The 27389-nt window shown below is 46.9% G+C and overlaps 1 protein-coding gene across 3 annotated transcripts in view; it reads left to right on the top strand.

Moving 5' to 3' along the window:
* The first annotated feature begins 22041 nt into the window (after positions 1-22041).
* FERMT2 (FERM domain containing kindlin 2) overlaps positions 22042-27389 on the top strand; it is a 77528-nt gene continuing 72180 nt past the window's right edge. For 2 of the 3 annotated variants that reach the window (XM_057723944.1, XM_057723943.1), the window contains exons 1-2: positions 22042-22198; positions 22564-22729. In XM_057723944.1, the coding sequence (XP_057579927.1) occupies positions 22573-22729 (157 nt within the window). In that variant the 5' untranslated portion in view covers positions 22042-22198; positions 22564-22572. The remainder of the gene's footprint in view (positions 22199-22563; positions 22730-27389) is intronic. The other variant, XM_057723942.1, reaches the window with a different exon arrangement.

The following is a 27389-nucleotide window of genomic DNA, read 5'->3' as shown; positions in this document are numbered from 1 at the left end:
CCTCTTGCCCCATCCTCCTCGCGTGGTGGGGATAGAGAGAGGGAGGAGGAAAGACCCTCTCTGGTCCCTTCTCATAAGCAGTCCTGCCGTCACGGGGACCCCACCTGCACAACCTCATCTAAACCTAAGTACCTCCCAAAGGCCCCACTTCTTGGTGCCATCACGTTGGGGGGGGGGGTGCAGGGGGTGGGGGTGGGGTCACGACTGTTTAGTCCAGGACAGGCCTGGGTGCGCGTCGTCGGCCAGGCTGCTGCGAGACCCAGGTCACTGTGGCATCCCTTGCGCACAGCTACCCCACGCCCACACCTGTGTGCTGCCCTCTGTGAATAAACCCTCGGAGAGGCATCCTCCTCTGAACGTACCATCTGTTTCCTGTGAGCACTCTCACCGAGGCGACACTGCTTTGTTTTTAACTCTCACAAAGGATAGGAACAAATGCTGTACCTGTCACAGAACCTAGGGAGGCAAGTGTACGTTTTAGGACATTAACAACCACAGGCAGTAATTCACAGGCAGAGCGTCCCATCTCCCTCTTCCGTGGCGGCCGGACTCGCTCCACAGCCAGGACCTGATATGTCAGTCCCCTTGGCCTTTACGCCAGACTTTGAACCCGTAGCCCGGCATTCCAGGCCGTCACGAACTGCCTCTGTGTCCTGTCCGGCGTTGTCGTTGCCATTTCCTCAGGCACCCCCAGCCCCCGCGCCACCCGCCAGGACAGTCACGCCTCTGTGAGTCCACACATCACAAGCCCTCTCTCTGAATCCCCTCGCATCTTCCTCTTCACTTCACTCCTGGCAGTCTTTCAAAGCTCAGCTCAGCTCTCTCCTGCTGGGGGGACTCCTGGCCCCTACACCCACACCCCTCCCCACCCACACACGCGCATCCCTTCCTAGGAGGGAGGACGCTCCCATCACGCTGTCCCACACCACTTACTCTCCCGCCCCCTGACTCCTGGGTCATGATTCCTTCGAGGACTGGAGCAGATTATTACTAATGTCCGCATGCTCATAGTAGGTACTTAATAAAAAGTGTTGAATGCACGTCTCCAGTGGCTTCAGGCTTTTGTTTAAAACGTGCATGTGCACTGGACTTCCCGTAGGGGACCTGGATAAAGCTGGGACCAAGACAGAGGCGTGTTCCTCTTCTCTCCCCACTCATCCTCTACCCGAGCTGGAGACCTGGGGGAAGAGTGTCGCTTGCAGCGTCTCTGCACCTCCCTCCTCCCCGTGGACTGAAGGCATAGCTCCCCACCCCTGCCTTTAACGTCTTCAACTCAGCGTACATTTCCGACAAGTAGACCTGAGTTACTCACGTTTCGCTGTTACACACTTTTAGGGGGGGGTTGTTTTGTTTTGTTTTTAGTTTTCTGATTAGGTAATACATCCTCATGGTTCAAAAGCAAAACATATAAAAAGTCATGTAGTGAACTGTCTCCCCTCACCCAACCCACGTTTCCACTAACCCAGTTCCTTCCTTCCATATGTAACCACGTGTCTTAATTTCTCACACGTACTTAGTTCCAGAGTTGTTCAGGGCACATACAAGCAAATTTCAAATATACATTCTTATATTTTTCACTTCTTTACCAAAGCGTGACATACTTTTTTGAACGGTGTTTTTCCTTTGTTTGTTTGTTTACTTAGCAGGGTTTAGAACGCTTTCCTTACCTGTTTGTAATCTGTTCCTCATTCTTTTGTGCAGCAGGACGGTGTTCCAGCATGTGAGTGTGTCGCAATTTCCCTAACTAAACCTTTACTGAAGTGTGGTTGATTTACAATATTGTGTTAGTTTCAGGTGTACAGCAAAGTGATTCAGTCATACACATATCTGTGTATATATCTGTGTTCTTTTTAATTTTTTTCCATTATCATTGGTTACAAGATATTGAATATAGTTCCCTGTGCTGCACAGTAAAGCTTTGTTTATCTGTGTTATATACGGTCATGTGCATCTGTTAGCCTCATCCTCCCAATTCATCCCTCCCCTTCCTCCCCTTCGGGGCCCGCAAGTTTGTTTTCTACGATGATGATGCAGTTAATCTCGACGTGCTGGTATACGATTCAGTGTATAATTCTTTTCACATTTTGACTGTATACTTTCTTTCAAAAAACTTTTCTTTTAATCTGTGGGCCAATCAATGCATGACATTTGCTAAAGGATAAATTAAGGTTAGACCACAAATCAATGGCCTGAAAAGGTTATTTAACTTTATGAGTTCATCTCTGGGCATTTATCCATAAGAATGTTGGACGATATAGCAAAGCATGAGTTCATTTCAGCGGAGCCGGCAGCGAAGTGTAAACTTTGCCGTTTCTGCCAAGGTCATTTGGACAAAGCAGCATTCCAGGATTCCCCTTGGGAAAAATCTCAATCATTTTGGTACTTTTGATGATCAGTAATATTCTAATATTCCTTGGGATGCTAACGTGCTGTATTCAGCAGAAGTGACAAAAAGAGGCAGGACTCAGGGAGCCCATCCACACCCAGAGGGCCGCGCGAGCCTTTGAAGGAAGGCGTGATGCGCCGGCGGCAAACGCTGCTCCTTCCAGAGGCTGAGAGGTCAGTCGCGGGAACCTGTCTACTCCCCAGGACAGAATCGGCATGTGTGGGACTCTGTCTGTTTACCTGTATGTACCTGCTGCTGCGCAGACTGGCGACCGGCTTGGCCACAGGGAGTTCCCGCCAGCTGCTACCTCCTGTGTGGCTGGTTGGCAGGACTGATGAGCGAGGCGAGCCTCGGGCGTCACACGTGCCACACCTGCTGGGGGACAGTGATGGGCTGGGAGGGGCCAAGTGAGTATTACTAGAACTCACCAAAGGCTTGTAGGGGCTCATTTCCTCAAAGAGGAGGACTGTGGATCTTATGCAGCTGCTCAGCCTAAACAGTGTCTGAGCTTTAGCCCAGACCTCAAGACCAGACACATCTCCCTTCAGGAAGGCTGGCCCACCAGGCCTTCTGAGGCAGGACCAACTGGGGACCCTCAGCAGGGCCACGCCACCCTCTGCCGAAACTTGCTTATGGGGCCTAGAGACCTAAACTCGTCTGAAGCAGTGAGACGCTCCATCTCCTTTCTCTCTTCTCATGTATATTTTATGCTTCCCAAAGTGAAGGTCTTTTTCTAATTTAAGAAAATGGAAGAAAAGAAAAAGATGAAGGTAAAATTAGAGGTCTAAATTAGAGAGAACTATTGCTGAAAAATATAGGTTTAAAGGCTTTTTATGAATAGTTTTCACAAAGCTTGGCTTTATTTGGACCGTGAGCTTTCCTAACCCTTTCTGAGTCTCTGGTAATGGTATTATATCTCTTTTATAGGTTTCTGGAATTCTCCCCAAGTAACTCATTCCACCTCTTCCCATCTCACCAGTCATCAGGTGGGAAACCCTAAATTGGATGAACTACTCTATTCCATTTCTGATATTTATTAGGTAAAAATGTTTAATTATATTATGGTTGCCATGTGTGTGTATTTCCTGCCACAAGCCTTCAGTGAGCACTTGGGCGTCCCTGTTCCAGTCGTGGGATGCATCAGGGAGCAAAACCAGTGAAATCATGTCTCTGCCAATTTCTCCACTGAAGGGTGGGGTGGTAGATAAGTGGTTTTTTGTGATCAATAGTTAATCACAAGTCAGTTTAATAAACTGATTTCCAGTGCTTCTCAAGTTCAAATGTAGTCTTGAGAGAGAGGTGAGCCCTTCTGTTCACTGCTTTCCCTTTTCTTCTTTCTGCTCCTTCAGTTTTCCCAGAGGTCTCCTTGACCTTCCCCCAACACACACACACACACACACACACACACACACACACACACCTGTCTTTGTAAACCTCCTCATGCAACTGATTAACTAAAATTTTGTATTGTGACAATATTTGTGTGTTTCAGTTATCTATTGCTGTGTAACAAACAGTCCCATAATACAGTGGCTTAAAGCAAGAGCCATTTCATGTGCTCAGGATCCTGTGGCTCAGGGCTTTGGGCTGGGCTGCCCTGGGTGGCCCTGCTTCATGTAACATCGGCTGGGCTCTCTCGCGGGGCTGCGTGCGTTCAGCTGGGAGTTCGGCTGGTGCTGCAGTGTTCAAGGCGTCTTCAGGCCTCTCTCCACGGGTCTCTCTCCAGCAGAGCAGAGGGACTTCTTCCATGGCAGCTGACTCCCAAGATGGGAGATCTTGGAAATGACACTTCACTTTTGTCACATTTCATTGGTCAAAATAGGTCACAAAGCCAGCACAGATTCAAAGAGAAAGGAAACATACAGCACGTCTTGTTGGGGGAATGACAAGGTCAGGATGAGAAAGAGCACGTGGGAGGGGAGATATCACTGCAGCCGTCTCTGGAGCCGTGAACTAGGGTACAGACCTGTTTTATGTTAGGGGATAATCCACTGTAAACCACAGTTGTGGGCAGTAGTAATGAATCTAGTACTGGTTTACTTGCCTTCTCTCCATGTATCTGTCTGCTGTTTACTAATCGGTACCTCAGCTATAAAGGATCTTTTGAACTTTAATCCTGAGTTTCATGAGTATCCATCCGTATTTTCAGTTCCAAAGCACAGGAAGAGATTCTGGCTAGCTTTAGCAGAAGGGGATTTTCGTTGGTTTACCAGTTAGTTCACAGACGATAGGAAGGTTGGAGAACTAGGCTCAGAACAGGGACAGAACCTGAGGAAGGTACGTCCACGGGGACCTCGCCATGACACCCTGGGCCGGGCAAAGCTGCGAGCGTCGCGGACACTGCCCAGGGGACGCTGCTGCCAGCCACCCTGCCTGTGCCCAAGACTTTGATGCTTTCTCTTATGGCTCCAAGTCCCGAGTGAGAATAATCAGTCATCCAGTCTGTTTGCTCCCTCATTGACCAGGAAGTCGGGAGAGGGTCCTTTCCACCTCCAAGGTTGGGGCTGAGGGTCAGTAAATTGTCCTGCTCTGGCCTCTGCGACCTCACTGACCTCAAGCCCTATTCACTCGGCTGCAGCCTCAGTGCAAGGCGCCAAGCGTGCCCCTGCCTCCGGCCACTTGTACGCGCCATTTTCACATCTACAGTGACATCTGCCCCAAATATCTGCATGGCTCTCTCTCACCGTATTCAAACCTTTACACAAACATCATTTTCTCACTTCCAATAACCTATATTATCTAAAATTGTAAGGCTTTCCCCCACACTTCCTATCCCCTACTCCTGCTTTTCTTTCTTTTTAACTCTTACTATTATCTAACATAGCATCTGTATATACTCTCTTCCCCCTGAGATGTAAGCTCCATGGGGGCAAGAATTTTAGTCTTTTTTGTTCCATGCTGTGTCCCCAGCACCTAGAACAGAGCCTGGAAAATAGTAAGTGTTCAATAAATATGTCTTCCTTCACGTGAATGTAGAGCCGGTATCTACATGATCCCTTTGAAATCCCTCTGGAACACGTTTCTTGTAAGGTTGACGACGATTCTTCTTAGAGTTTAATCCTCCTACCAGCATATCTGCCTAGAATATGTTTTTCTCGTTTTAATTTGTTATACAAGACAAAATGAAAATTTTCGAGAGGTTAAAAAGTGTTTAATTTGTTGTTTCTTTTCCTTCATCCAGGCTTATCCCTCTGCCTAGAAGAAAATTAGATGAGTCAGACAAGAATGGTTTATTATAAAACCATACCTTATGCTTTGTTCTCTCCTCAGCATTTTCTAAATTGTTATCTGGCTGATTTATTGTACTACTTTTCAAGGTATTGCCGCAAGCTTAATACTTTTCAAGGTCATCCCTTCATCCCTCATTCAGAAAGACATGAAGTTGGCCTTTTTCCAGTTTTTAGGAATGCATCAGCCCTCAGGAGCTGCTGCAAGCAAAGCAGCACCACTGTGACCTTAACTAACTCACAGTGCGTCCCGGGAGGCAAACCATCGGGCCCTGCCCGGAGACTCGAATACATTGATAGCGTACAAATAGTCATCAATGACTGCTGAGTGTAACGCTGTGCTAGCTCTTCCCTTTCTGTGGTTTGATGTCCGGCCTTCTCATCTCTGGAGGAGTTCATCAAGCTCTACCATGTGCACACCTGGGCAAACAGGAAGCAGAAGGGAGAGGATTCAGCGGCAACACACGCTTCATGACATCTCACATTTGTGTCCCTGGCGGGGGGCCCAATTTCAGGGGCCCTGTATCAGACGATAGCGTATTTCCCTCTCTGTATAATAAAGGATGAAGATGAACTCTCATTCATTCATTCATTCACCGAACACATTCAAATGAAATGTTTCCATAAGTAGGATGGTCTCTATACCCACGAGAAGAAATCCATCTGTCTATCTCATTAAACAGATGAGTTTTGGTGTTAGAAATTTTAATTTTTAAAACTAAAGAAAATTACAACAGCTTCAACAAAACCAGAGTTAGTAACCATTACCACTTTGTCTTATTTTGTTTCCAGCCTTAAAAAAAAAATCATACAGTGTATGACGGAAGTTAGAATAAGATCAAAAGGCTTACCCTAAAAAGTCCCTTGCCCCCAGACCCCTGAGTGTCTCTTCCAAGGCAACCTCTATTACAGGTTTCTTGTATTTCCTTACAAAGATATTCTATGCACATATAAACCTATATGTAAATGTATTCTCCCTTTTTCTTTTTTCCACAAGTGGAAGCTCATAATATACAGCATTCTGTATCTGTAATTTTTTCAATTAACATATCTTGGAGACTGTTGAAACAGGAGAGTTTTAAGCCTAACATGACAAAGTACTTTTTAGCTGCCATGATGATAAAATTCTGGAATGAGTCACTAAAACTGATACTATTAGTTTCAGCTCTCTCAAGCCACTTCCGGCACCTCTCTGGTTGAGGTTCCTGAGAAGCTGACTCTGAAACAGAGATTAACGTGCAGGAATTTCATTGGGAAGCGCTCTTGGAATCAACACCTATGGAAGAGAATGGAAGAGGGAAAACAGCAGAAGTGAGCAGAGAGAAAGTTTGGGGTGCAGTGCAGTCTCAGCTGAGGCCTCATGACCCCTTGGGGAGCTGAAGCCGGAATGGCCTTTCCAAGCTGACTTCAATCAGGAAGGAGTCCAGGCCTTTATCCCTCACATCAATCAGTCATGGGATGCAGATGGCCCTGGGGAGGGTGTGACCTTGGGCTACACGGTCTCTCCAGCCAAGACAGTTTCCAGGGAAGGGCACAGCTAAGGGCTCTCTGCCAGTGGCACTCCCAAAACAGGGAAGAATAACGTCTTCAACCCTGAAGGGACATCTGCGGAAAGCATCATAGTATCTACTATTAAAAAAAAAAGTTCTTGTTTTTAAGACTACATGCCATAATATTTAGGAGTGAAATTTCATAACACACAGAGTTAACTTTCAAATGGTTCCAATAAATATATTTGTGTGAGTGTGAGAAAGGGAAAGAGATAAAGCAAATCTACCAAACGCTAACAATTAGTGAATGTAACCAAAGATATATGGGTATTCATAGTACCATTCTTGCAGTTTTTCTATGGCATTGGTGACATAGTATAAGAGGTTGTACCTGGAACCCAAATGCTAGAACTAGGTGACATGACTTGTTAAAGGCAGATTTTATGACTAAGGTCATTATGCTAGAGTTTCATAGCGACATGACTGGGGAGTATGGAAAACTTGGTGAGCCCCCCTCAGGTCTTCTCCCAACTTTCAGACCTCATTCTGGACAGGAAGGATTTTCCACTACCACAAACATGCCTTTAGTAAGGATAGTGGGGAAATTGAGAAGACCTGCTCTCTGCACATCATTGTAAAGAAAAACACCCAAAGCTTAACAAATAAAACAGAAAGTACTGTGTGCCCTTTCAATATTCTACTAGAGCTTTATCTCTTTCCCTAGACTCTGTAAAGTTAAATATTACCACAGAAAATTGATAAGGATTTTTGCCCAGTCAATAAGGTAACCTCAAAGATTGTGGTTTTACTGCCCTTAGGACATCTACCAGTTTTGCATCTCATTTTGCCATCTTATTCCAGCATTCTTTTTTTCACCAATCCTGTATATCAGCTTCCTAGATCCTCTTTGGATCAATTTCACCATCCTGCTGTTTCCTTCATTAATAAGATAAATATGATGGGTGTTCAGAAAAATGATAAAAACAAAGGGTTAGAGGTATTAATTTCATTAAAGAGAATAAAGAAATAGATTGCCTACTGGGAAATTGTTGGTATACTTATACCATATTTGAAAATTTTATCTTCTCACGGAGAGGAAATAACCTCCATGAGAACACAATGAAATTTAAAAATTTGAGTTGATTACTGGAAACACTCCCTGTCTAGCAGATAAATATTGAATTATGAAATGGACTCCTCAGGCAAATTGTGAAAGTCATCATCCAAAATATTAAAAATTAAATCAGATAAAACATTACACAGGCCTAATGGAGGAAATGGTCCTGTTCTGGTTTTGGGGAGACAGACTGGAAGACTTGTTGGGGCCTTTCTATTATTTATTTGAAAGATTCTGCCAAGAAGCAAAACCCCTATGGTCAGTTTCAGGCGGTTGGAGGTAGGATTTGAGCCCTATGTGAGTATATTAATCTCGAGACCCAGGCATGCCCAGATCCTGCACTGCCAAGCACCTTTCACGCTCCGTTGGCTCTACCACATCAAAACAAAGAGCCAAGTGCAAAGCGAAGCTCTCCTTCACTAGCATCTGAGCGAGCACTTCATACTCCCACGGAGAGGAAGGGAGTCTCTGGCTGGACGGGAGAAGGTGGCTTCTGCTTCAGGTCCGGGTGAGGTCTCATTTCTTTCTCCCACATAGGAGGATCCCGAGTCTCCAGAAGCCACGCAGATGGAAGAGAGGAGGCACTGAGCCTGCCCCAGGTGGAGGATACTACCACCCAAACGACACTGGAGATATGTTCCGACTTTAACGTACAGTAAATGTGCCTGTTCACAAAACTGCCCCAGGCCATAATCTGGTCTCTAAACTCCAAATTAACAACTCCTCCCTTGGGGCACGTAGGCAACAGAGGTGGGCAGAGACCTAAAGTTGTGGGGAGAAGGGGCATGTGTCCTTTCCCATTTTCTCATACACAAAAATAAAGTATGTACGATGGATGACTCTCAGAAACGCAAAAGCATTTGACATGTATTCCTAAGTTCACCTCCTGGAGAAGGGTGAAGGCCAGTGGAAGCCTGCAGTTCAAAGCCTTTAGAGGCTTTGAGGATGGATGCTCAAGAATATTGTGATTTGAAATTTAAAGTCCTACGACAGAAGGAGTCATTTCTGTAGTTAGAATAGGAGGACAGATGTTTCGGTTGGGAGGAAATAGGATCAAGTTGGACCAAGCTAAGGAAGGGTCATAGTATTATGTGGAGAAACCTCACTGTCCGAAACATGAAATGAAAAAAATGGAATTTTATGAAAGGTGAGAGAAGGAGACTAGAAGGAATGTAAAAGAAAAATATGTTGAGATGTAGGTGACAGAAAGCGTGAGAATTTCTCAGCTAGCCCTTCAGCAAGTTACGAATGAAAGGGCACTGTCCCTTCCTTGTCACTCATTTGACAAGCATTTATTGGGTATCTGTTTTTGTGCCAGGCACTGGCAGCTGTTGAGGATAAAGCAGGGTGGGATAGACACTGTTCCTTCAAGATGGGGATGGCATACACTCACCAAAACATCACACACATATCTAATTTTAAACTGTGGAAAGTGCTGTGATGCAAAAGAAGAGGGCTTAAAAAGAGCGTGTAGCACAGTGAACTATTTAGTTTGGGAGTGAAGGAAAGCTTCCCTCACGTGGGGTATTTGCACTGTGTATCTTAGTCTTCATTTCCCCAAAAGCAGACCCGAAGACAAGGATTTGGGCACAAGCGACTTATTGAAGAGTTGATTCCAGAAAGCTCTGTGAATGATTAAGGAAAGGAAGGGAAAGCACGACTGATCACGTTGCCACCGTGAGTGGCTGGGACTCAGTTCTCCCGGGGGCTCTGGGAAACCTTGTGCACACCCCTAAGAACGTCCGTGAAGGGGTGCGCGGCTGGGACAGTTCTCCCTCGACTCCCACTCCTCATCAGCTGAGGGTCACTCCAGGGGTGTCCAGTTCTCAGCGCTTGCAGCCACCTCCTCGAGCAGAGGGACATAAGAAGCTTATACAGACGCGATGAGCCCGCGGTTCTCACATCATCTGAGTCACCTAAAATGCTGAATAAAATACAGATTGCAGGGCCCTACCGCAGAGTTTCTGATCCAGCAGGTCTGCGGTGGGACGGGAGAACGTGCATTTGTAACAGATGCCTGGGTGATGTTGTTGCCGCTGGTTCAGGGACTGCGTGTTGAGCACCACCGCTCCGGATCCGCTCCGGGCCAGAACATCAACAGTACCTGCCGCGCAGGAAGGACGAAGGGACCACAGACGCTAAGCAGACAAAGGGTCAGAGGGAAGCTAGGGCTGCCCAGGCACAGAAGACCCTCTGCGGAGACCCTGAGGCTGGAGGGAGTCTGTGTGGCTATACAGCTGGAAGGTAGTCCCTAGGGGCAGAGAACAGAACAAGATGAGGCTGGCAGAGCACGCGGCGATCAGAGGAGCCGGGGCCCGGGGGCGTGGTAGGGACGTTGCTCTTCTTTCTAAGAGCAAAGGCCTTGAATTGTTTTAGACAGAGGAGTGACCTGATCAGATGTGCACTGTTTAAATAGTCATTCTGGCTACAGCACTGAGAACATTACAAGGAGCAAAGGCAGGTGTGGGGACCCCTGTAAGCTTCTATTGCAAATCCAGATGGGACAGGATGGATTTGCAATAGATTGATGGCTTGGATTAAGGTGGTGGCAGTGGAGATGGAGAGAGGTAGGTGGATCTAATAAATAGGTAGGAGAAAAATTCGGCAGACCTTGGTGATGAATTAAGAAGAGGAAAGAGAAAAGCAATGAAACTGGGACATTGGTAGAGATGTGGATGAACCTAGAGACCCCCACACAGAGTGATGTGAGTCAGAAAGAGATAAACAAGTGTCGTATATTAACACATATATGTGGAGTCCAGAAAAATGGTACAGATGATCTTATTTGCAAAGTGGAAACAGAGACACAGATGTCTGTGTCAAACATATGGATACCAAGGGGGAGGGGGGGTGGGCTGAACTGGGAGATTGGGACTGACATAGATACACTATTGAGACTATAGGTAACATAGAAAACGAATGAGAACCTACTGTGTAGCACAGGGAACTCAGTGCTCTGCGGTGACCTAAATGGGGAGGAAATCCAAAAAAGAGGGGATATATGTATACGTATAGCTGATTCACTTTGCTGTACAGTAGCAACTAACACAACATCGTAAAGCAACTATACTCCAATAAAAATTAATGTAAATTTTTTTTTTAAAAAGACGAGGAGAGTGGTTAAGAATGTATCAAGGATGACTCCTACGTGTCTGGTCTGTACAGTTGAACAGATGAATCACGTTGGCGAGAAAAGACCCAGGGTTCAGCTGTGTGCGTGTTGAGGTTGAGGTCCACGTGGAGCATCCAAGCAGAGATCTGGAACGAGCAACCAGGTATACAACACTGGTGCTCAGAGAGCCTCTGGGCTGGTGGTTTAATTTAGGAGTGGTTAACATGGAGCTGGTGTTTGAAGCCATGGGCCAGGGTGAGACCCCTAGAAAGAGATCCTTGCGTGAGAAGAGAAAGGGGTTCAGATAGAATCTCAAGGACTCTAATAAATCACGGCCGTGGTGAGGAACATAAGCCAGCAAAGGGGTCTGAGAAGAAGCAAGGAAGGGCCAGGAAAATTCAGTGTGAATGGAGCAACGGAAGTGTTGTAAGGAGGACGTGATGGGAGCAGTGAGAAATCAAGTAAGACGAGGGTTTAAAATGCCATTTGAGTTTAGTGACAGGGAGGCAATTTTGACCCCAACACGAGCCACTTCAGTGGAGTAAGGAGACAGAAACAAGGATGAAATGGGTTCAATAGTAAGAGAGTAGAAAGGAAGACAGTGGGTATACACAGGATGTTCAAAATGCATCTGGGAAGTTTTGCTCTCTGTGAAGGGGAGGACGGCAACTAGGGAGACAGTGAGGTCTGGGGAGGGCTTCCTGACCTGTCCTCCGCCTGCCTTTCAAATGTTAGGAAAGACTTGAGCATATTTAAACGCTGATAAGAAGTCTCTGGCTGAAGGAGAGTGTAAAGACCCTGGAAAAGAATCATTGAGAATCGATGAATCAGGAATGAATCCCACACGTGGGATGCAGGACACAGGTGGCTTAGCCTTTGATAAGAACACGGATGCCTCTTCTGCCTAATGGCGGCAAAGGGGGAGAGGGCCCCTTGTGCGGATGCAGGCAGGATGAAAGGTTTGTAGTGTGAGTCAAGGCAGTTCTACCCTGATGGCTTCAACGTGCAATGGGAAATAGGAGAGGAAGACGTGGGACAGTGAGGAGGGAGGCTGGGTCAGAAGGGGCCAGTGCTGACTATTCAAGGACAGTGGAGAAGATCAGAGAATGACTTTTTTTAAACACTGGAGAAAAGAATTATGGCTTGAATTCAAACTGATTTTCTCAAGTGGACTCTCCTTGTATGAGGATGAGGACTGCATCTATGTACGTTGATACACTTGTTTATGGCTCAAAGGCCAGAGGCGCCGTGCTACTAGACATGCAAGTGGCCCTGAGAAACACATCAGGGTTTGTATGCGATGCTTATACTTTTGGTTCTAATGGTCTTCCAGAGTGTTTCCTGGAGGCACGCATCTGAGATGTACGTCTCGGATCGTCTGGCTCACTACGTTTCATTCTTTCACTCATTCCACAGCCTTTTATTGAGCACTTGCCACGGGCCAGGCACTGTGCTAGGTGCTGGGAGCTGTGGCCGAGCACAAGGCAGGGGAGGGCAGGTGGCCACAGGGACCTCCGTTCCCGTGGACTAGACACGGATGGTGCCCGTGTGCATCGCAATGCAATTGGACGTTTCCTCCCTTCCAGGAGGTTACATTCTAATGGCAGTGGGGAGGGCTGGATGGGAAGGAGACAAATAGGCAAATAAACAAATAATTTCAAGGGTTTGATAAATTTTATTGAAGAAAAAAAGCAGATGAGGAAATAGTAACTCGGCGGCAAAGGGTGGAGGCAAAAGCTACTTTAATTGTGAGGCCAGGGAAAGCTTTTCTGAGTTGATGACATTGGGGCTGAGAGGGGAAGAGCAGAGAGACCATTTAAGAGGCTATTGAATAAATAATCCAGGTGAGACGACAGTGGCCAGGACCAGGGGGGTGATGGCACAAATGCAGAGAAGTAGAAGAATTGGGATCTATTTTAGAGACAGACTTAGTGCAAACTTAGTCACTGCAGGAGGAGCAGTGAAGGAATGTGGGGAACCAAGCCTGACTCCCAGTTTTTAGGCTGAGCAAATGGCTGAACGATGGTGGCATCTACTGAGATGGAGAACACTGGAGCGGGAATAGATGCTGGAGGAAAGTCAGTCTCATGTTGCACAGGTTAGTTTGAAATATCTGTTACACATGGATCTCCAGGTCTGGAGCTCTAAGGAGATGTCTGGGCTAGAGACTTGGAATCGCCAGCATAAAAACAGTATTTAAAGTCTTGAGGTAGAAGGAGGTAGGCTAGAGAGAGAATGCATATAGAGAAGAAAAGAGGTCCCGGGCTGGGTATCCTACATACCATGCTGAATTTAGAGATAGGCTAGGGACAAAGGAGCCCGCAAGGGAGACTGAAAAAAAAGAACAGAAAGGTAGAAGAAAAATGAGACGGCAATTTCCAGAGTCCAAGAGGAGTGAGATTTTAGAAAGAGAGCAGACAGCATCTAATGCTGCTGAGAGGTGCAGTGAGACGAGGATGCAAAAAGGCACTGTGTGTTTTGCAACAGAGGCCATTAGTTTCAGTGGAGTGGTGGAAACAGAAACCGATTGGGGGGTGAGTTAAGAAGTAATCTGGGCTTGAGGAAGTAGAGATGTTGCATATAGGTATCTCGTTTGAGTGGTTTTGTGTTCGAGGGGACCACAGCAGTAGTGGGTAGTGGAGGGATATATGTCATCAAGAAAGACCTTTTTCTTTCTTTCTTTAAATGGGAGATGGTAGAGTCTGTTTATATGCTGATGGCAATGACCTAGAAGCAAGGGGAGAATTAGATGAAGCCAGGAATTATCGCTGATGCAGGAATAGGGTGGATACCTCCAAGCGCGCAGTCCTAAAGAAAGAATGGGATCCTGAAGTGAAGAGTCCATCTTTTAATGGAGGCATTTTTTCCATTTGCTCACTAAGTTCATAATAAAATTTGTGTTGAATTTGCTTCCAGGGAGAGAAGAGCTTTGCAGTGACACCTCCCAGGCACCAGGTGGTGATGTTCGGCTGCGGTCAGTCCTCTGTCACCTGTGTACCTGCCTAGGCGCTGTAGATGCAAAGCACTTTTGACCTTCCGAGTGGAACTGAGTTGGCCTTAGGGCAGCTGGTGTTGTGGGTGACTTTCTGGTTTGGCTCTGTTAGTGGAATTGCAACTCCTGGTTTGGGGAGAATAGAGGGTTTACGCATGTGAAGAGGGCACTGGGAGACAGCACAAAGTGTCGGGGTCCCTTCTCAGAATGGGGGTTGGGAGTCAGGCAGGAACCGGCGAGGCAGTAAACAACACTGAAGACCAGGGAGGAGCCGAGTGTGTTCATTCACGAGGAAACACTAATCCAGCAGGAGTTTCTGCTGTGTTGCAGGAACTGGCTGCAGAAGGCAGCTGTGGGGGTTGGCCTCTGGGCCTGTGGCCTTCCAGTGACTTACACGTGACAGCCGTGCTGTCCCCAGGCCAGCTGACCCCCAGCAGCACACCTCTTGGCCAGGCAAGTTGGCATCTGTGCTGTTACCGCTGGTTTTCCCTTATGGGCCTCTGAATCTCTGTCCTCCTCCTTGTACTGAAATAATCTCTTAATCACATCCTTCCTTTCTTACATCCTGGCCCCAATCTGACCTCCTGGGAGGACGTCCATCTGAGCAGCACAATAACTCAGCCAGCCCCACCCTCCTGTTGACTAATATAAACACTACTTATTTAAATATGTTTGTGCACTGATTTGCTGTATCCTGTATCCTGTATCTTATGAGTGCATTTCTACTCTTTTAAGATGGTTAGAGCCTTCCAATAACCCAGTTCTATCCTTGCAACCTGGTGAGTCTTTCTCCTGTCTTGACAAGGACTGTTCCTATTCCCCCTGAATCTTTGGTGTGATCCCCGATAATCCCTGAGGGAATCTTGGTTTCTGCATTAAGCAACAATGTCCCCCTTATATCTTCCATAGTCTTTATGAATGTTCGTGTCTCCTTTGTTCTGAAAAAGTGTCTTTGCTCCTGTGGCACCTCCAAATTACCATCCCATTTCTTGCTTTCCTTTCACTGATAAACTTCCCTTTTCTTCTTTAGCTCTTTGAGCCCTATCTTCGGCTTGGTCGGCTATAAAGTGGTCCCTGCCAGGTGAACAATGATTCTTCAACCACTCTATTCTCCTGGACTTCTCAGCATCATTTGATACTACTGACCACCTTTTCTTCTTGAATGGTTTCTTTCTTTTTTTGTTTTGGCTTGCCTGACACTGGACTAACCTGATTTTTTTCCTGCCTCTGATCCTTTCTTCTCTGTTGCCTAAGATGCCCCTTCCTGAGTCTGCCCTTGGGGAGCAGCTCCCTGAGAGTCAGTCTCATTTGCGGGGTTGAGCCATCCACGAAGGCTCACCTCTGTGTTAATGACTTTTCTCTGTGTGATCCGATCCTCTCAACAGATTGCCAGGCTTACTTTAATCGCCCTCTAAATGTTTCCGCTGGGATATACAGCTTTCACCCCAAGTTTGATATTTCTTTTTTTTTAAAGCCTCATCTTTCCCTTGGTCGCTGAAATCAGCTCCTCCCAATTTCCCTTTCTCGGTTCAGTAACTCCACTGTTTTTCCTGGTCATCCAAACATAAAAACTTTGAAGCATTTATGACCTTGTGTTTTCAGAGCTCGGTTTCAATCCCACTTCTTCCATGTACCAACTTTGTGGTTTAGAACAAGATATACAACCAGATAATCAGTCTGGCTCTCAGTTAACTCACATTAAATAAAAATAATGATTAAAAACTCAAGGTTGTTGTGAGGAACATGTAAAGCGTCCTGCACAGCACTTAGAACATCAAAAATGCACAAAAGCTTTTGATAATAGTAATTTTTTTGAAATTCCTTCCCTCTCTCACCCTCTAATACTTATCTTACCAGCCAAAGGCTTTTTCTTACATCTAAGCTATGAACAAATTCCAAGCCAACCTTCTGGATTCTAGTCCCTTGTTCTTCCCATTCCATGCATATTTTTCTTGGATTCATCTCATTTGAACATTGCCTTCATGATGTTACCACTGGGCACCAACTTTTTAATGACTCCCCATTTTCTTTTCTTTTTTAAAAATATTTATTTATTCTTGGCTGTGTTACGTTTTAGTTGCAGCATGTGGGATATTTTGTTACTGTGTGCGGGCTCTTCGTTGCAGCACGTGGGCGTCTCTCTAGTTGTGGCACATGGGCTCTCTAGTTGTGACCTGCAGGCTCAGTAGTTGTGGTGCATGGACTCTGTAGTTGTGGCTCACAGATTCTGTAGTTGTGGTGTGGGGGCTTCGCTGCTCCTCGGCATGTGGGATCTTCTCAGACCAGGGACTGAACCCGTGTCCCTTGCATTGGAAGGCAGATTCTCAACCACTGGACCACCAGGGACATCCCTGGCTCCCTGTTTTCTGTCTCAGACTCTAAACTTCTGTCCTCCCTAGTCCACCTCACTCTATGCTCACTCTTCCCCAGAGCATCTCCTTGGTATTTCTTCCTTTCTTTTCCCTGGCTGGCGATCATGCCATGCTCTCGTCTGCCACTTGATTTCACATACCACTCCTCTGGAAAGGCCTAGCTCCATCTACTCCTTCAGATCTGCTCACATGCATCTTCTTCATACAACGTTCCTTGACTGCACTGATGACTTTCTTTCAGAGGCTAGGTTATCACAGTCTTCAAAGCAGGTCTGTACTTCACAGTTTGGTCCTCAGAGTAATAGAGTTTTTCTCTTTTCTGATTTTTTAATGCAGTACTAAAAAATACCTCTATATGAATATTAATAACAGTCAAAAGATGGAAATAATCTAAATGTCTTTCATTCATCACTTGAAATACATTTGGGTTGTTTCTATCCTTGAGCTATTATTAATATGTGTATACAAGTATTTGTGTGGACATATATTTCCAGTTCTCCTGGGTACATACCTAGGAGTAGAATGGTTAGGTTATATGGTAACTCTATGTTTAATGTTCTAAGGAACTGCCAAGTTGTTTTTCAAAACAGCTGACCATTTTGCATTTCCACCAGCAATGTATGACGGTTGTAATTTCTCAACATCCTAGCCAACACGTGTTACTGTCATCATTTTTATTCTACCATTTTAGTGGGTCTGAATGTTATCTTATTGTTTGCAGTTTTGATTTGCATTTCCCTGATGTCTAATAATGTTGAGCATCTTACTGTGTGTTTATTGGCCATTTGTACATCTTCTTTGGAGAATGTCTATTCAGATCATTTGCCCATTTTTAATCGGGTTGTTTTTCATATTATCATTGAGTTGTAGGAGCTCTTTATATATTCTAGATATGTCCCTTAAAAGATAAATGATCTGCAAATATTTTTTCCTGTTCTTTGGGTCTTTTCACTTTTTTTTTTTTTTTTTTTGGCTGCACCAGGTGGCTTGCGGGATTTTAGTTCCCCAACCAAGGATCGAATGGAACCCGGGCCCCCTGCAGTGGAAGCACGGAGTCCTAACCCCTGGACTGCCAGGGAATTTCCTCTTTTTCACATTTTTGCTGCTGTCCTTTGAAATACAGGCATTTTTGATTTTGATAAAGTCCAACTTAGTTTTTCTTTCATTGTTTTTGCTTTGCTGTCCTATCTAATAAGCCATTGTTTAATCCAAGGTCACGAAGATTTACTCCTACGTTTTCTTCTAAGAATTTCATAGTTTAGATCTCACATTTATGTCTGTAAGTTGTTTGGAGTTAGTTTTTGTATGTGGTGTAAGGCAGTGGTCTCATTTAACTTTTTGCATATGGATATCCTTTCTGATGTTCTAAATATGTCTCCTGTATTAGAGAGATGTTCCTCAAGAGCTTGTGACGTGCTATACATCTAAATGTCTGTCTCTGCCCCGCACTGTGCTAAGCACACAGTTAGCTACCTTGTTTGTGTGAGTGTGCATGTTTCATATTTTTGTCAGAGGCAGAACATTGCACAAGATGACGTGATGTTCAAAAATTGTTTTCTAAGTATAACCCAGCATGGTTTTCTACAAAAAGCTTTCTATAATCTAGACCAGTAAATGCAAGCAGTGCCTTTCTTTCCTCTTGAAGCAGAGATTTCATTGTTATCTCAGAGGCTTTCTTTAGGTCAGTGTCAAAACAGCCCGCCCCACTCCGAAGCAAGGCTTCCTTGTTGCTCAGTTTGCCAGGCCTTTTCTTTCTCTTTACCATGAGTACCCACTTCTGTCAAAAAAGTGTCCTTTTTTGAGGCCTTCCTTCCCATTCTTAATTCACACTCCAAGCCCCTTGATTTCTACCTCCTTCGTGTGCTCCATTTTTGGTAATCCCTGGGACAAACAGAGAATTCTGCTCACCTGGTATTTGACAGGAATAATTCATTACATTTCGTCTTGCTGGCCTCATGTGGCGTTTTAAAGTACATTTTAAACTACCCTTACACTTTCACATTCACACAAACCTTCCCTTATATTCTCCTCTCCCCAATCCCTCTTTCTTTCAAACTCAGTGGTCATATTTTGTATTAACCTTTTAAGAATATAAAGCATAGTTTAAGTAGGTTAAGAGAAAAAGCTGAAGTTAACCTGCGGATTACCAAGCCGGAGGGCTGCATTTGACGGCAGATCTGTGAGGTATCACTTGGTCTAAACCTAAGCCCAGTGCTTGGTACCTTATTTGGATATTGCTGCTTTCAATGCTTGAGCTGTTCTTCCAAACACTGGAGTTCTCGGCTACTTTTCAGTATGATGTAAGTACCACAAGTATTGCACTGTCTTAGAGGTTCTAGTGGGGGATTTCACATAAGATTCCAGATTTGAAAACACTGGGAAACGTGAGGTGGAAGTAAACATTTAAGAAACGCACTTGAAGGTCTCACTCAATAATCTAGAAAAAAAATCCCCCGTTTCAGAGATTCAAACCTGACTCCTCTTTAATCTTTAAAGCAAGCAACAGCTTGAAATACTCAAAAAGAAGGCCTAAAGGGACGAGCTGCCCCCATCTCAGCCTAAGTCTTTCTCCAATGGCTCTTTCAGAGGGTCCCCGCCTTCCTGTGCTTCATGCCGCTCAAACACCAACTGCTGATTTTCTACAGCTGGTAACATCTTTCATAAAGCTATAATTAAGCAGTTTCAAATGGTAAGAAATGGGGCTGATGTCTGCAATACTAACACCCTTTCTCCCAGCTCCCCGGCCGCACTGTAGGGAACATTCACAGAAGTAGGCAGTGGGCAGTAGGCACTGTGGTGGGACTTGCTCAGAACGTAACTCATTGGAGAGTGACAGAAAAGAGAACTCGGGTGTGGAAACAGTATTAAAAGGGTTTCTGAGACATGCCAGTGGGGCTTTGACAATTTTGTCTGAAGGAAAGGGAATATTCAGAAAGGACGTGGATATTTTTGGCTCTATAAAGGCATGTTTTAAGAAGCCACAGACATTCAGAGCTTATCGGAGCACTTGCAGAAGTTAAGGTACAATTCTTAGCCTCATTCCTGGCTCCATTTAAAATGTCTAACCCTCCACTTCCCACCTCTTTCTCCCTTGCTTTGTGCACTTTATAATGTATGCTATCTCATAGTTTATACCTCCTTAGACATGGCCACAAATCTTTGGGGGATAAGGTATGGCAATAAGCATGTACATTTAAAAGCCAGGATTTCCCCCTAAACGAAATATCTCCATGTGGCAGACCTAGTGTTTCCTCGTTGACATTTGTGTTGATTTGGCACCAGCATGTTTTCCATTTTCTTTGGGCTAAGCTATTTGTAAACTTGTGAGCAATGTGAAGTTTAAAGTCCCTGCTCGCAAAGAACTCATGTTTTATTTGGGGTTATTAAAAAAACACACACAAAAGAAACTCCTGAAAGTGCCGTCCGGATGTGCAGCAGCTGCTCTGTCGGCTGTGTCTATCGTTGTGAAGGTGATCGCACGCTCAGGGAAACCGAGATGCTGGATGCACTTAAAGGCGGTGACCGACAAGTCCCAAATGCAAAGCTTTGGAGATTTTATAAAATAAAGAAGATGAGAGGGGGAAAAAAAACCTCCCTTGATGTCAGCACTCAGAGAGCTTCTTAACATTTTGGTGTATTTCCTTTCGGTCTTTTTTTCTCTCTGCATATTTAGGACCCGATAGGCTTGTGATTTTACAACTGCACGTACAGTTTTCTTTTTCACCCTAACAAGCTCTTGTCCATCAAACACATTTCCCTGTATGTTCCTGACAGCAGGGTCTGCATAAGCATCCCCCTTCTCTGCGTTCACACCGCTTCCAAGTGTGAGAACCTCGACGAGCAGACACGGCCGGGGAGCGGGGAGACCGCAGACCCGAGGGCCGGCGGACGATACTGTGGCGCTTCTCCCCGGTTCTGGTGCCAGGCCTCGGGCATCTGACTGAACGGCGCCGCTTTTCTCTTACCCTCCGAGGGGCCCGCCGCTCTCTGCAGGCCTCTAGCCTCGCTTCCCGGTTGTGCGGCTGGGCGCACGGCCCTGGGCCCGGGGGGCGGTGGGAGGCTGCGCCGCTGGGAAGCTGGGGTCCCTCTCTCCTGGGGTCCCTCCTGGGGACCCTCCCGGGGTGTCTCTCTCCTGGAGTCCCTCCCGGGGTGTCTCCTGGGGTCTCTCCCGGGGTCTCTCTCTCCCGGGGTCCCTCCCGGGGTGTCTCCTGAGGTCCCTCCTGGGGACCCTCCCCGGGTCCCTCCTGGGGTCTCTCCCGGGGTCCCTCCTGGGGACCCTCCCGGGGTGTCTCCTGGGGTCTGTCTCCCCTGGGGCCTCTCCCTCCGGGGGTCCCTCCCCGGGTCCCTCCTGGGGTCTCTCCCGGGGTCCCTCCTGGGTGTCTCCCGGGGTCCCTCCTGGGGACCCTCCCGGGGTGTCTCCTGGGGTCTGTCTCCCCTGGGGCCTCTCCCTCCCGGGGTCCCTCCCCGGGTCCCTCCTGGGGTCTGGGACCGCGTGTCTGCGCGTGCCCGACCTGAGCGCGCCGCGGCGGGCCGTGCGCGAGCGGAGCGCTCTCCCCAAGGCCCCGGGGGCGGAGCGGGAGCGGGAGCGGCGCTCGCCACCGCCGGCCGGGCTCCCGGGTGACGCCCCCCGTCCTCCCGGCGCCCGTCCCGGGCGGTGAAACGCGCCCCCAGCGGTGGCCGAGGGCGGGGTGGACAGCGGCGCGCCTGCCCCCGAACGCCTCGCGGCCTGCCGCTGCGCCAGTGCGGGTGCGAGGGCGCGGGCGCGCACAGGGGCCGGGCGGGCTGGAGGGCGCGGCCCCCGAGCCGACGTCGCTGCCTCGCCGTCGCCCCCCGCCTCGCGGGCGCCGTGGGGCCTCCCCGCCCCGGGCCCCCCTGCACTCTTCCGCGGGGGCGGCCCCGGCTCCCCTCCTCAGCCCGCTCCCCGCCTCAGCGCCGGCTCCCCTCCTCAGCCGGCTCCTCTACTCCTCAGCGCCGGCTCTCCCGCCTCAGCCGGCTCCCCCCGCCTCAGCCGACTCCCCCCTCCTCAGCCGGCTCCCGCCGCCCAGAGCCCGGATGTTGGATGCGCTCCCTGCGCCGGGTCCTGCATTTCCATAAAAGGGCAGCGGCGCGGCGGGGCCGAGATTGCGGCGGCCGCGGGCGGGTGGGCGCCCCCCTTACTTCTCCCCCCTCCCCCGCCCCCTCTCCTCCCCGCTCCCAGCCCTGGCGTCCGCGCGGCCTCCGCCCCGAGAGCGGCCCCGGGGGCGGCGCGGGGAGGGGGAGGGGGAGGGGGGAGGGGGGCGGGGCGGCCGGAGCCGCGGCGGGCGGAGAGGCGGGAGCCGGCCTCGGGCTGAGGGGCGGGGAGAGGGGGTGGAGCGCGCGGGGAGAGGCGAGGGGCCGCGACGCCCGGACTCCATTAGGCGCTCCGGCCGGGACGCGGCGTCTCGCCTGCTGACGAGGGGACCCGCCGCCGCCCCGCGCCTGCCGCCGCGCGAGCCCCGGGGCCGGGAGCGCGAGGAGCGCGCGGTGAGGGGCCGGGCCCGGCCGGGCCTGAGGGGAGCGCGGGCGGGGAGGAGGACGACGGGCCCGCGGGCGGCGTCTCCGGGCCTGGGTGCGGCCGGCGGGCGGGCGGGCGGGCAGGTGAAGCGGCCGCGCTCCGCTGGGCGGGGGCCGCGGGGCGGGCGGCGCCGGGTCAGCCGAGGCCCGCGGGCCGGAGCGCGGGGCGGCCCCGGGAAGGGGCGCGGGGCGCGGGGGCCCGCCCGCAGCTGCCGCGCCGCCGCTCCCCCGAGCTCGTGCGGGGCCCCGCGCGGCCGACGCGGCGAGCCCTGGGGGGCTCCGCCGGGCGCGGGGGGGAGCGACGCCCACGAGAGCCGCTTCCTCCGCGCGCGCAGGAAGGAGCCATGGCCCTGGACGGGATCAGGATGCCGGACGGCTGCTACGCGGACGGGACGTGGGAGCTGAGCGTGCATGTGACGGACCTGAACCGCGAGGTCACCCTGAGAGTGACCGGGGAGGTCCACATCGGGGGCGTGATGCTCAAGCTGGTGGAGAAGCTCGGTGAGTCGCGTGGCGGCCGCGTCGAAGGAACGGCTTCCCAGACGGGCGCGGGGCGGGCCGCCGGCGGGAGGAGGGGCGGCTCTGCGGAGCCTTGCTGGGCGTCCCGCGAGTGCCTGTTTAACCAGTGAGAGACCGCTCCGCATTTAAGCAGGTGGACATCTTCCCCTTTGACGCGAGTTTTGTACGGTTACCCTCTGGTATTTTCGTGGCGTGGTGGCTCCAGCCTCCCAGCTGATGCGCGTCATTGCGCAGTGCACGGCGTGGGCGCCGCGGCTCTGCACACGTAGCGGTTCGGCGTTAAAAGGCGTGAGAGGAGCGCGCAGGGGACGGTCGAGAGAGAGGGTTCTGCGACAGGCTCCGAGGTTATCCGTTGCTTACCTTCAGTGCACCCGAATGCTTGGCGACGTTTGCTATTGAGGGCGACGCAAGAGCTATTTCAGAGTAAATTCTACTGGAAATTGTTCAGCTCCTGGCGCTCCTGTGAAGGTTTTCCAGCTGCCCCGCTACGTGGAGGAGTGTATTAAAATGCTCCAGTCATCCGCTCTTACAGGGGGTGCGGCAGTGTTTGACTATAATAGGCCGTGCTTTAAGCAAGTTATTTCGAGCGCTCGATTTTATACGAGTAACAAGCCAGTGAAAGGATTTTGTTTTAAGAAGCAGACATTATTGAACTGACTCGAGATTGACAGTATTTGATGAGGTACAAATATATTGATTTAAACCTGTTGATAGATTTAAAACGGACTCAACCTTAAATAACAGGGTATCCAACAATGTGAAGTGTAAGAAAATTTTTCAGCACATATTTGTGATGGATGAAACCATTTTCAGCTAGAAGATGGAACTAAAATGATTCAGTGGGTGCTTTTATTACAGGAGAAATGCTTGGAGGACTGTTCCTGAGTTTTAAGGTGCCATTTGTTTGTGGTACAAGCTTCGATAAGTGGATATGCGTGGCATTATCTTTTTTAGGCCTTGTGTATGTGTCTCTTTAAAAACACAGCATTCCTTCTTCAGGCCACTCTGGAAAAGTAGAGAAGTGGTTATTTATCAGAAATTGTATTTCTTACCAAGGCATTAGTGTATACCGACCGTATAAACGTACCGAAATAGTGCCCCAGTGTAATTTGCAGTGTAAGACAACTTTCATTTAGGTGGACCTTCTTTGGATTCCTGCAGGAAGTTTAATTACTGAAGGACCATAAAGAAACTCCTTACAGGGTAGCCTCCTCCTTAGGACTGTGCATTGTCTGGCTCTCTGAGACGCAGCCCAGGACAGAGCCTCCCTGGGTAGCCCTTTGAAAAAGATTTTGTAGTGTGTTTATCCACTTAACTGTTGGTTAGCATTGTTCTTATATAATTTGCCTAAATCAATCACTGTGCAAAATGTTTCTGAATCTTTTTTGTCCAGCACTAGAGAGGGATTATGTTTAAGGAAGAAAATATCAAAAATAATTGTTTGAACTTCCTTTGTTTTCAAAAGAAGCAACCATTTTCTTCAGAGATTGCTTTATATATGATAAATGGGCCTTATTAATACACTGATTTCAATAAGAGATACTTCTTATTGTGAAAAAGGAGCTGTTGATGGTGACTGAGACAACTTGTAGTTGTTGAAAGCCAGGCTTTAATCTAATGAATAAATAATGACTTGTATATTTATATTGCATTGATTAGATCTGTTTAATAGAGAATCACAGGCGTAAATAGAAAAACAGAGAATAAACAATTTGCAGACAGAACCGATGTTAATTTAGAGTGACTATAATTTTAATCTTTTAATGTTGATGCATTTTTAATATTTTAAGCATTGAAAAGAAGCCCAACAAGGTAGGAAATGTGTGCATGAAAGCCTTACATTTTTCTTGAACTGAACCAATACTGATCCTCTTAGATTTTGACTTTCAAATTGAAAGTGTTTTTCAGCATAATTCTGACTTTTCTGTTTGGTAAAAATAGGGCTAAATGATTCTGTGCTCCTAATTTTGGGATTAGATACTTTCAGTGCAGGCTATTTTGTTAGCTTACCTATTGGTAAGTAAATAGAGGAGAAATTCAGGACAGCATTTAAAACTTACAAACCAGACTAATGAGATTAGAGAAGACCTTTATAATTCTTCAGAGTTGCCTAAAACTGGAATGGCCTGCCTTGTGAAACCCTAAGTTGTGTTGCTGAAGGTATTAAAGGGCAGATTGGATGGTTAGTTGTCAGCAGCTAAAGTAGATCAAAGCAGCTTGCCGAGTCTAGATGATAAGAGGTGGAGGTCATGGTAGGGATGAGATGGCACTGGGTCTCCTCTTTGAGGGGTGGCAGAGCAGGGATGGACAGTTAGCAGCACCAGGCTGCTCTGGCCTCAGAACAGTTATGGTACTGCAGAACAGCCTGCACCTGTGTTCTCAAACTCTGGACGCCTGTTTGATACGCTGCTTATTCTCATCAGACCGTGTATGAATACCAAAACATTATGTTTTAAGGCTGTCTTCCATATAATCAGTGAAAGCAGTTATTTCTCTAGGATTGATGGGTTCCATGATGACTCCTTCCCTCAACATTGTGTTAAAATCTTGTGTGTATGTGCACATGTGAAATTTTCTGGGAGGAGGCTTCTTAGCTTTCATTAGATTCTCAAAGAGGTCTATGATGAAAAAATGGTTATGATACAACTCTAAGGTTTGGCCTTTGAAGGTCAGCCTTATTTTGATTTTTTTAGTATTCATTTTTTTATGTGGGATTGTTAGTTCCCCGACGAGGGATCGAACCTGCCTCCTGCAGTGGAAGTGCGGAGTCTTAACCACTGGACCGCCAGGGAAGTCCCCAGCCTTATTTTGAAGGTACAGTGTTCATCTCAGACTTAGGCACTTTAAGTAAGCTAAAAAAAAGTAAGTAATGCTTCCTCAGTATGTCAGCAGCCTCTTTCTACTTAGTTAGAATTTTATAAAGAACTTGTGTGCTTCAGGTAAAGGCATTCAACCGTGATTCTTGGATTTATGACTTTAATTCAGAGATCTGAATGATCTCTTCTAAATTTTAGTACACATTTGTCATTCTGCACTAATCTTTTAAAAGAAAATAGTGTATACCATGAAAAAATGGGCTTTAGGAAATTATATCCTGATGTCACAGAAACCTTTTGCTTCTGTAACTTTAGGTTGATACTAGACAAATAATCTCCATATCAATCCCCTCAATGTTTATACCTCATTCTGAAAATGAAAAGTTATTTCACTTTATTTTTTTAAAAAATCCAGATTGAGAAAGCTTTAAACAGAATTTTAAAGACTTATTGCACTTTTTTGTTAAAAACAATTTTCAAAGCTTATAGTTTTTTAAAGAAGAGTTAAAATATAAACATCAGAGTTAAGGATTATAAAAATAAGACAGAGTAAAATTATAAAATAATTGTATTTAAAAATAAATTTTGTAAGGAAGAGGTCCAGTTTAATGGGATTCCCTGATATTCCTCTGGAGATCATCAGGAAGTATTGTTCTGCTCAATAGGATTCAGAGTTTAGTAAGCGTTGAGGATTCAAAACGCCAAAGAAATGCTTTGTTTCACTGCATTTTAGTATCACTTTATAAAAATTGTGTTTTTAAAACTGTGTACAATTAAATCTTTAATTTTCTATAAAAATTTATGGTAGTTGGAGAGTAAGGAATTTATTATAACATGGAACTCACTGAATGGAAGTCTCCAGCCAACAGCTCTATGAGCTTGGAGGGAGGAATAGGCTATGCAATTTCTGAGTTTCTTCTAACTCAGATTCTATGAATAGGAAGAATGTAGAAGTTGGGGTAAATCAGATTAAATAATAATCCAGAGGAAAAAATGTAAATTGGCAGACTCAGGAGTACCTGAAAAGAAATATATGGAGTTGACTTAGAAAATTTGAGGAATATGTTTCTGGATGTAGCCTTTGAAAAGAAGTCATCCTTGCTTTAAAGTGTGTCATGTTCTTTCTATAATAATGGAATAGTGTACATTTATATTGGAGTTGCACGTTAGGATTGAGTTAAACTGTGAATTTAGCATACATGGTGCCCCCCCCCCGCCCCAAAATAGATTTTGGTTCAAATTACCTTAACAATCCCTTAAAGTAATCCTGAAGTATGGTTTCCATACATTCATTCCATCTCACAGAAGTGCAAAACAGCTAGTTTTTCCTTCAGAAACTCCAAAAATAAATTTCTTTAGTTGAGCACCAGATGAAGAAATTGGCTTGCATTAGGGGCTTTTTTACACAGAAATACTTTACATGCTAGGATCAGAGCTTGGCAAGATGCACACAGGGAGAAAGGCACAGAAATGTTACTGGACAGCTCCCTTCTTATACTTCTGCTTGGTGCTCCTTGGAGAAGGTGTGCTTATTTAGTGGAATGGTGTCTATGCTGTTGAAATCTTCAGTTTTTCCCCCTGAGGGCTTAGGGTTGAATTCATGGAACTAAAATGTCTACATGATGCAGCCTCACTGCATTCATAGTGAAATATATTAAGATAAAAATTTTTGAAAATCTTTTGGAGTGGGGTGGGAGAAACATTTAATGGTGAAACCATATAAAAGAGAGTTGAATTTTAGTTAAAATATATGTACTATCTTATAGCAAGTTTACTCCGTGTTTAGAGTACTGTTAATGATCCCCAGGAACTAGACATGAATTTTA

Source organism: Hippopotamus amphibius, chromosome 2, assembly GCF_030028045.1.
Source record: "Hippopotamus amphibius kiboko isolate mHipAmp2 chromosome 2, mHipAmp2.hap2, whole genome shotgun sequence".
NCBI lineage: Eukaryota > Metazoa > Chordata > Mammalia > Artiodactyla > Hippopotamidae > Hippopotamus > Hippopotamus amphibius.
This window is presented reverse-complemented; position numbering and strand designations above follow the sequence as displayed.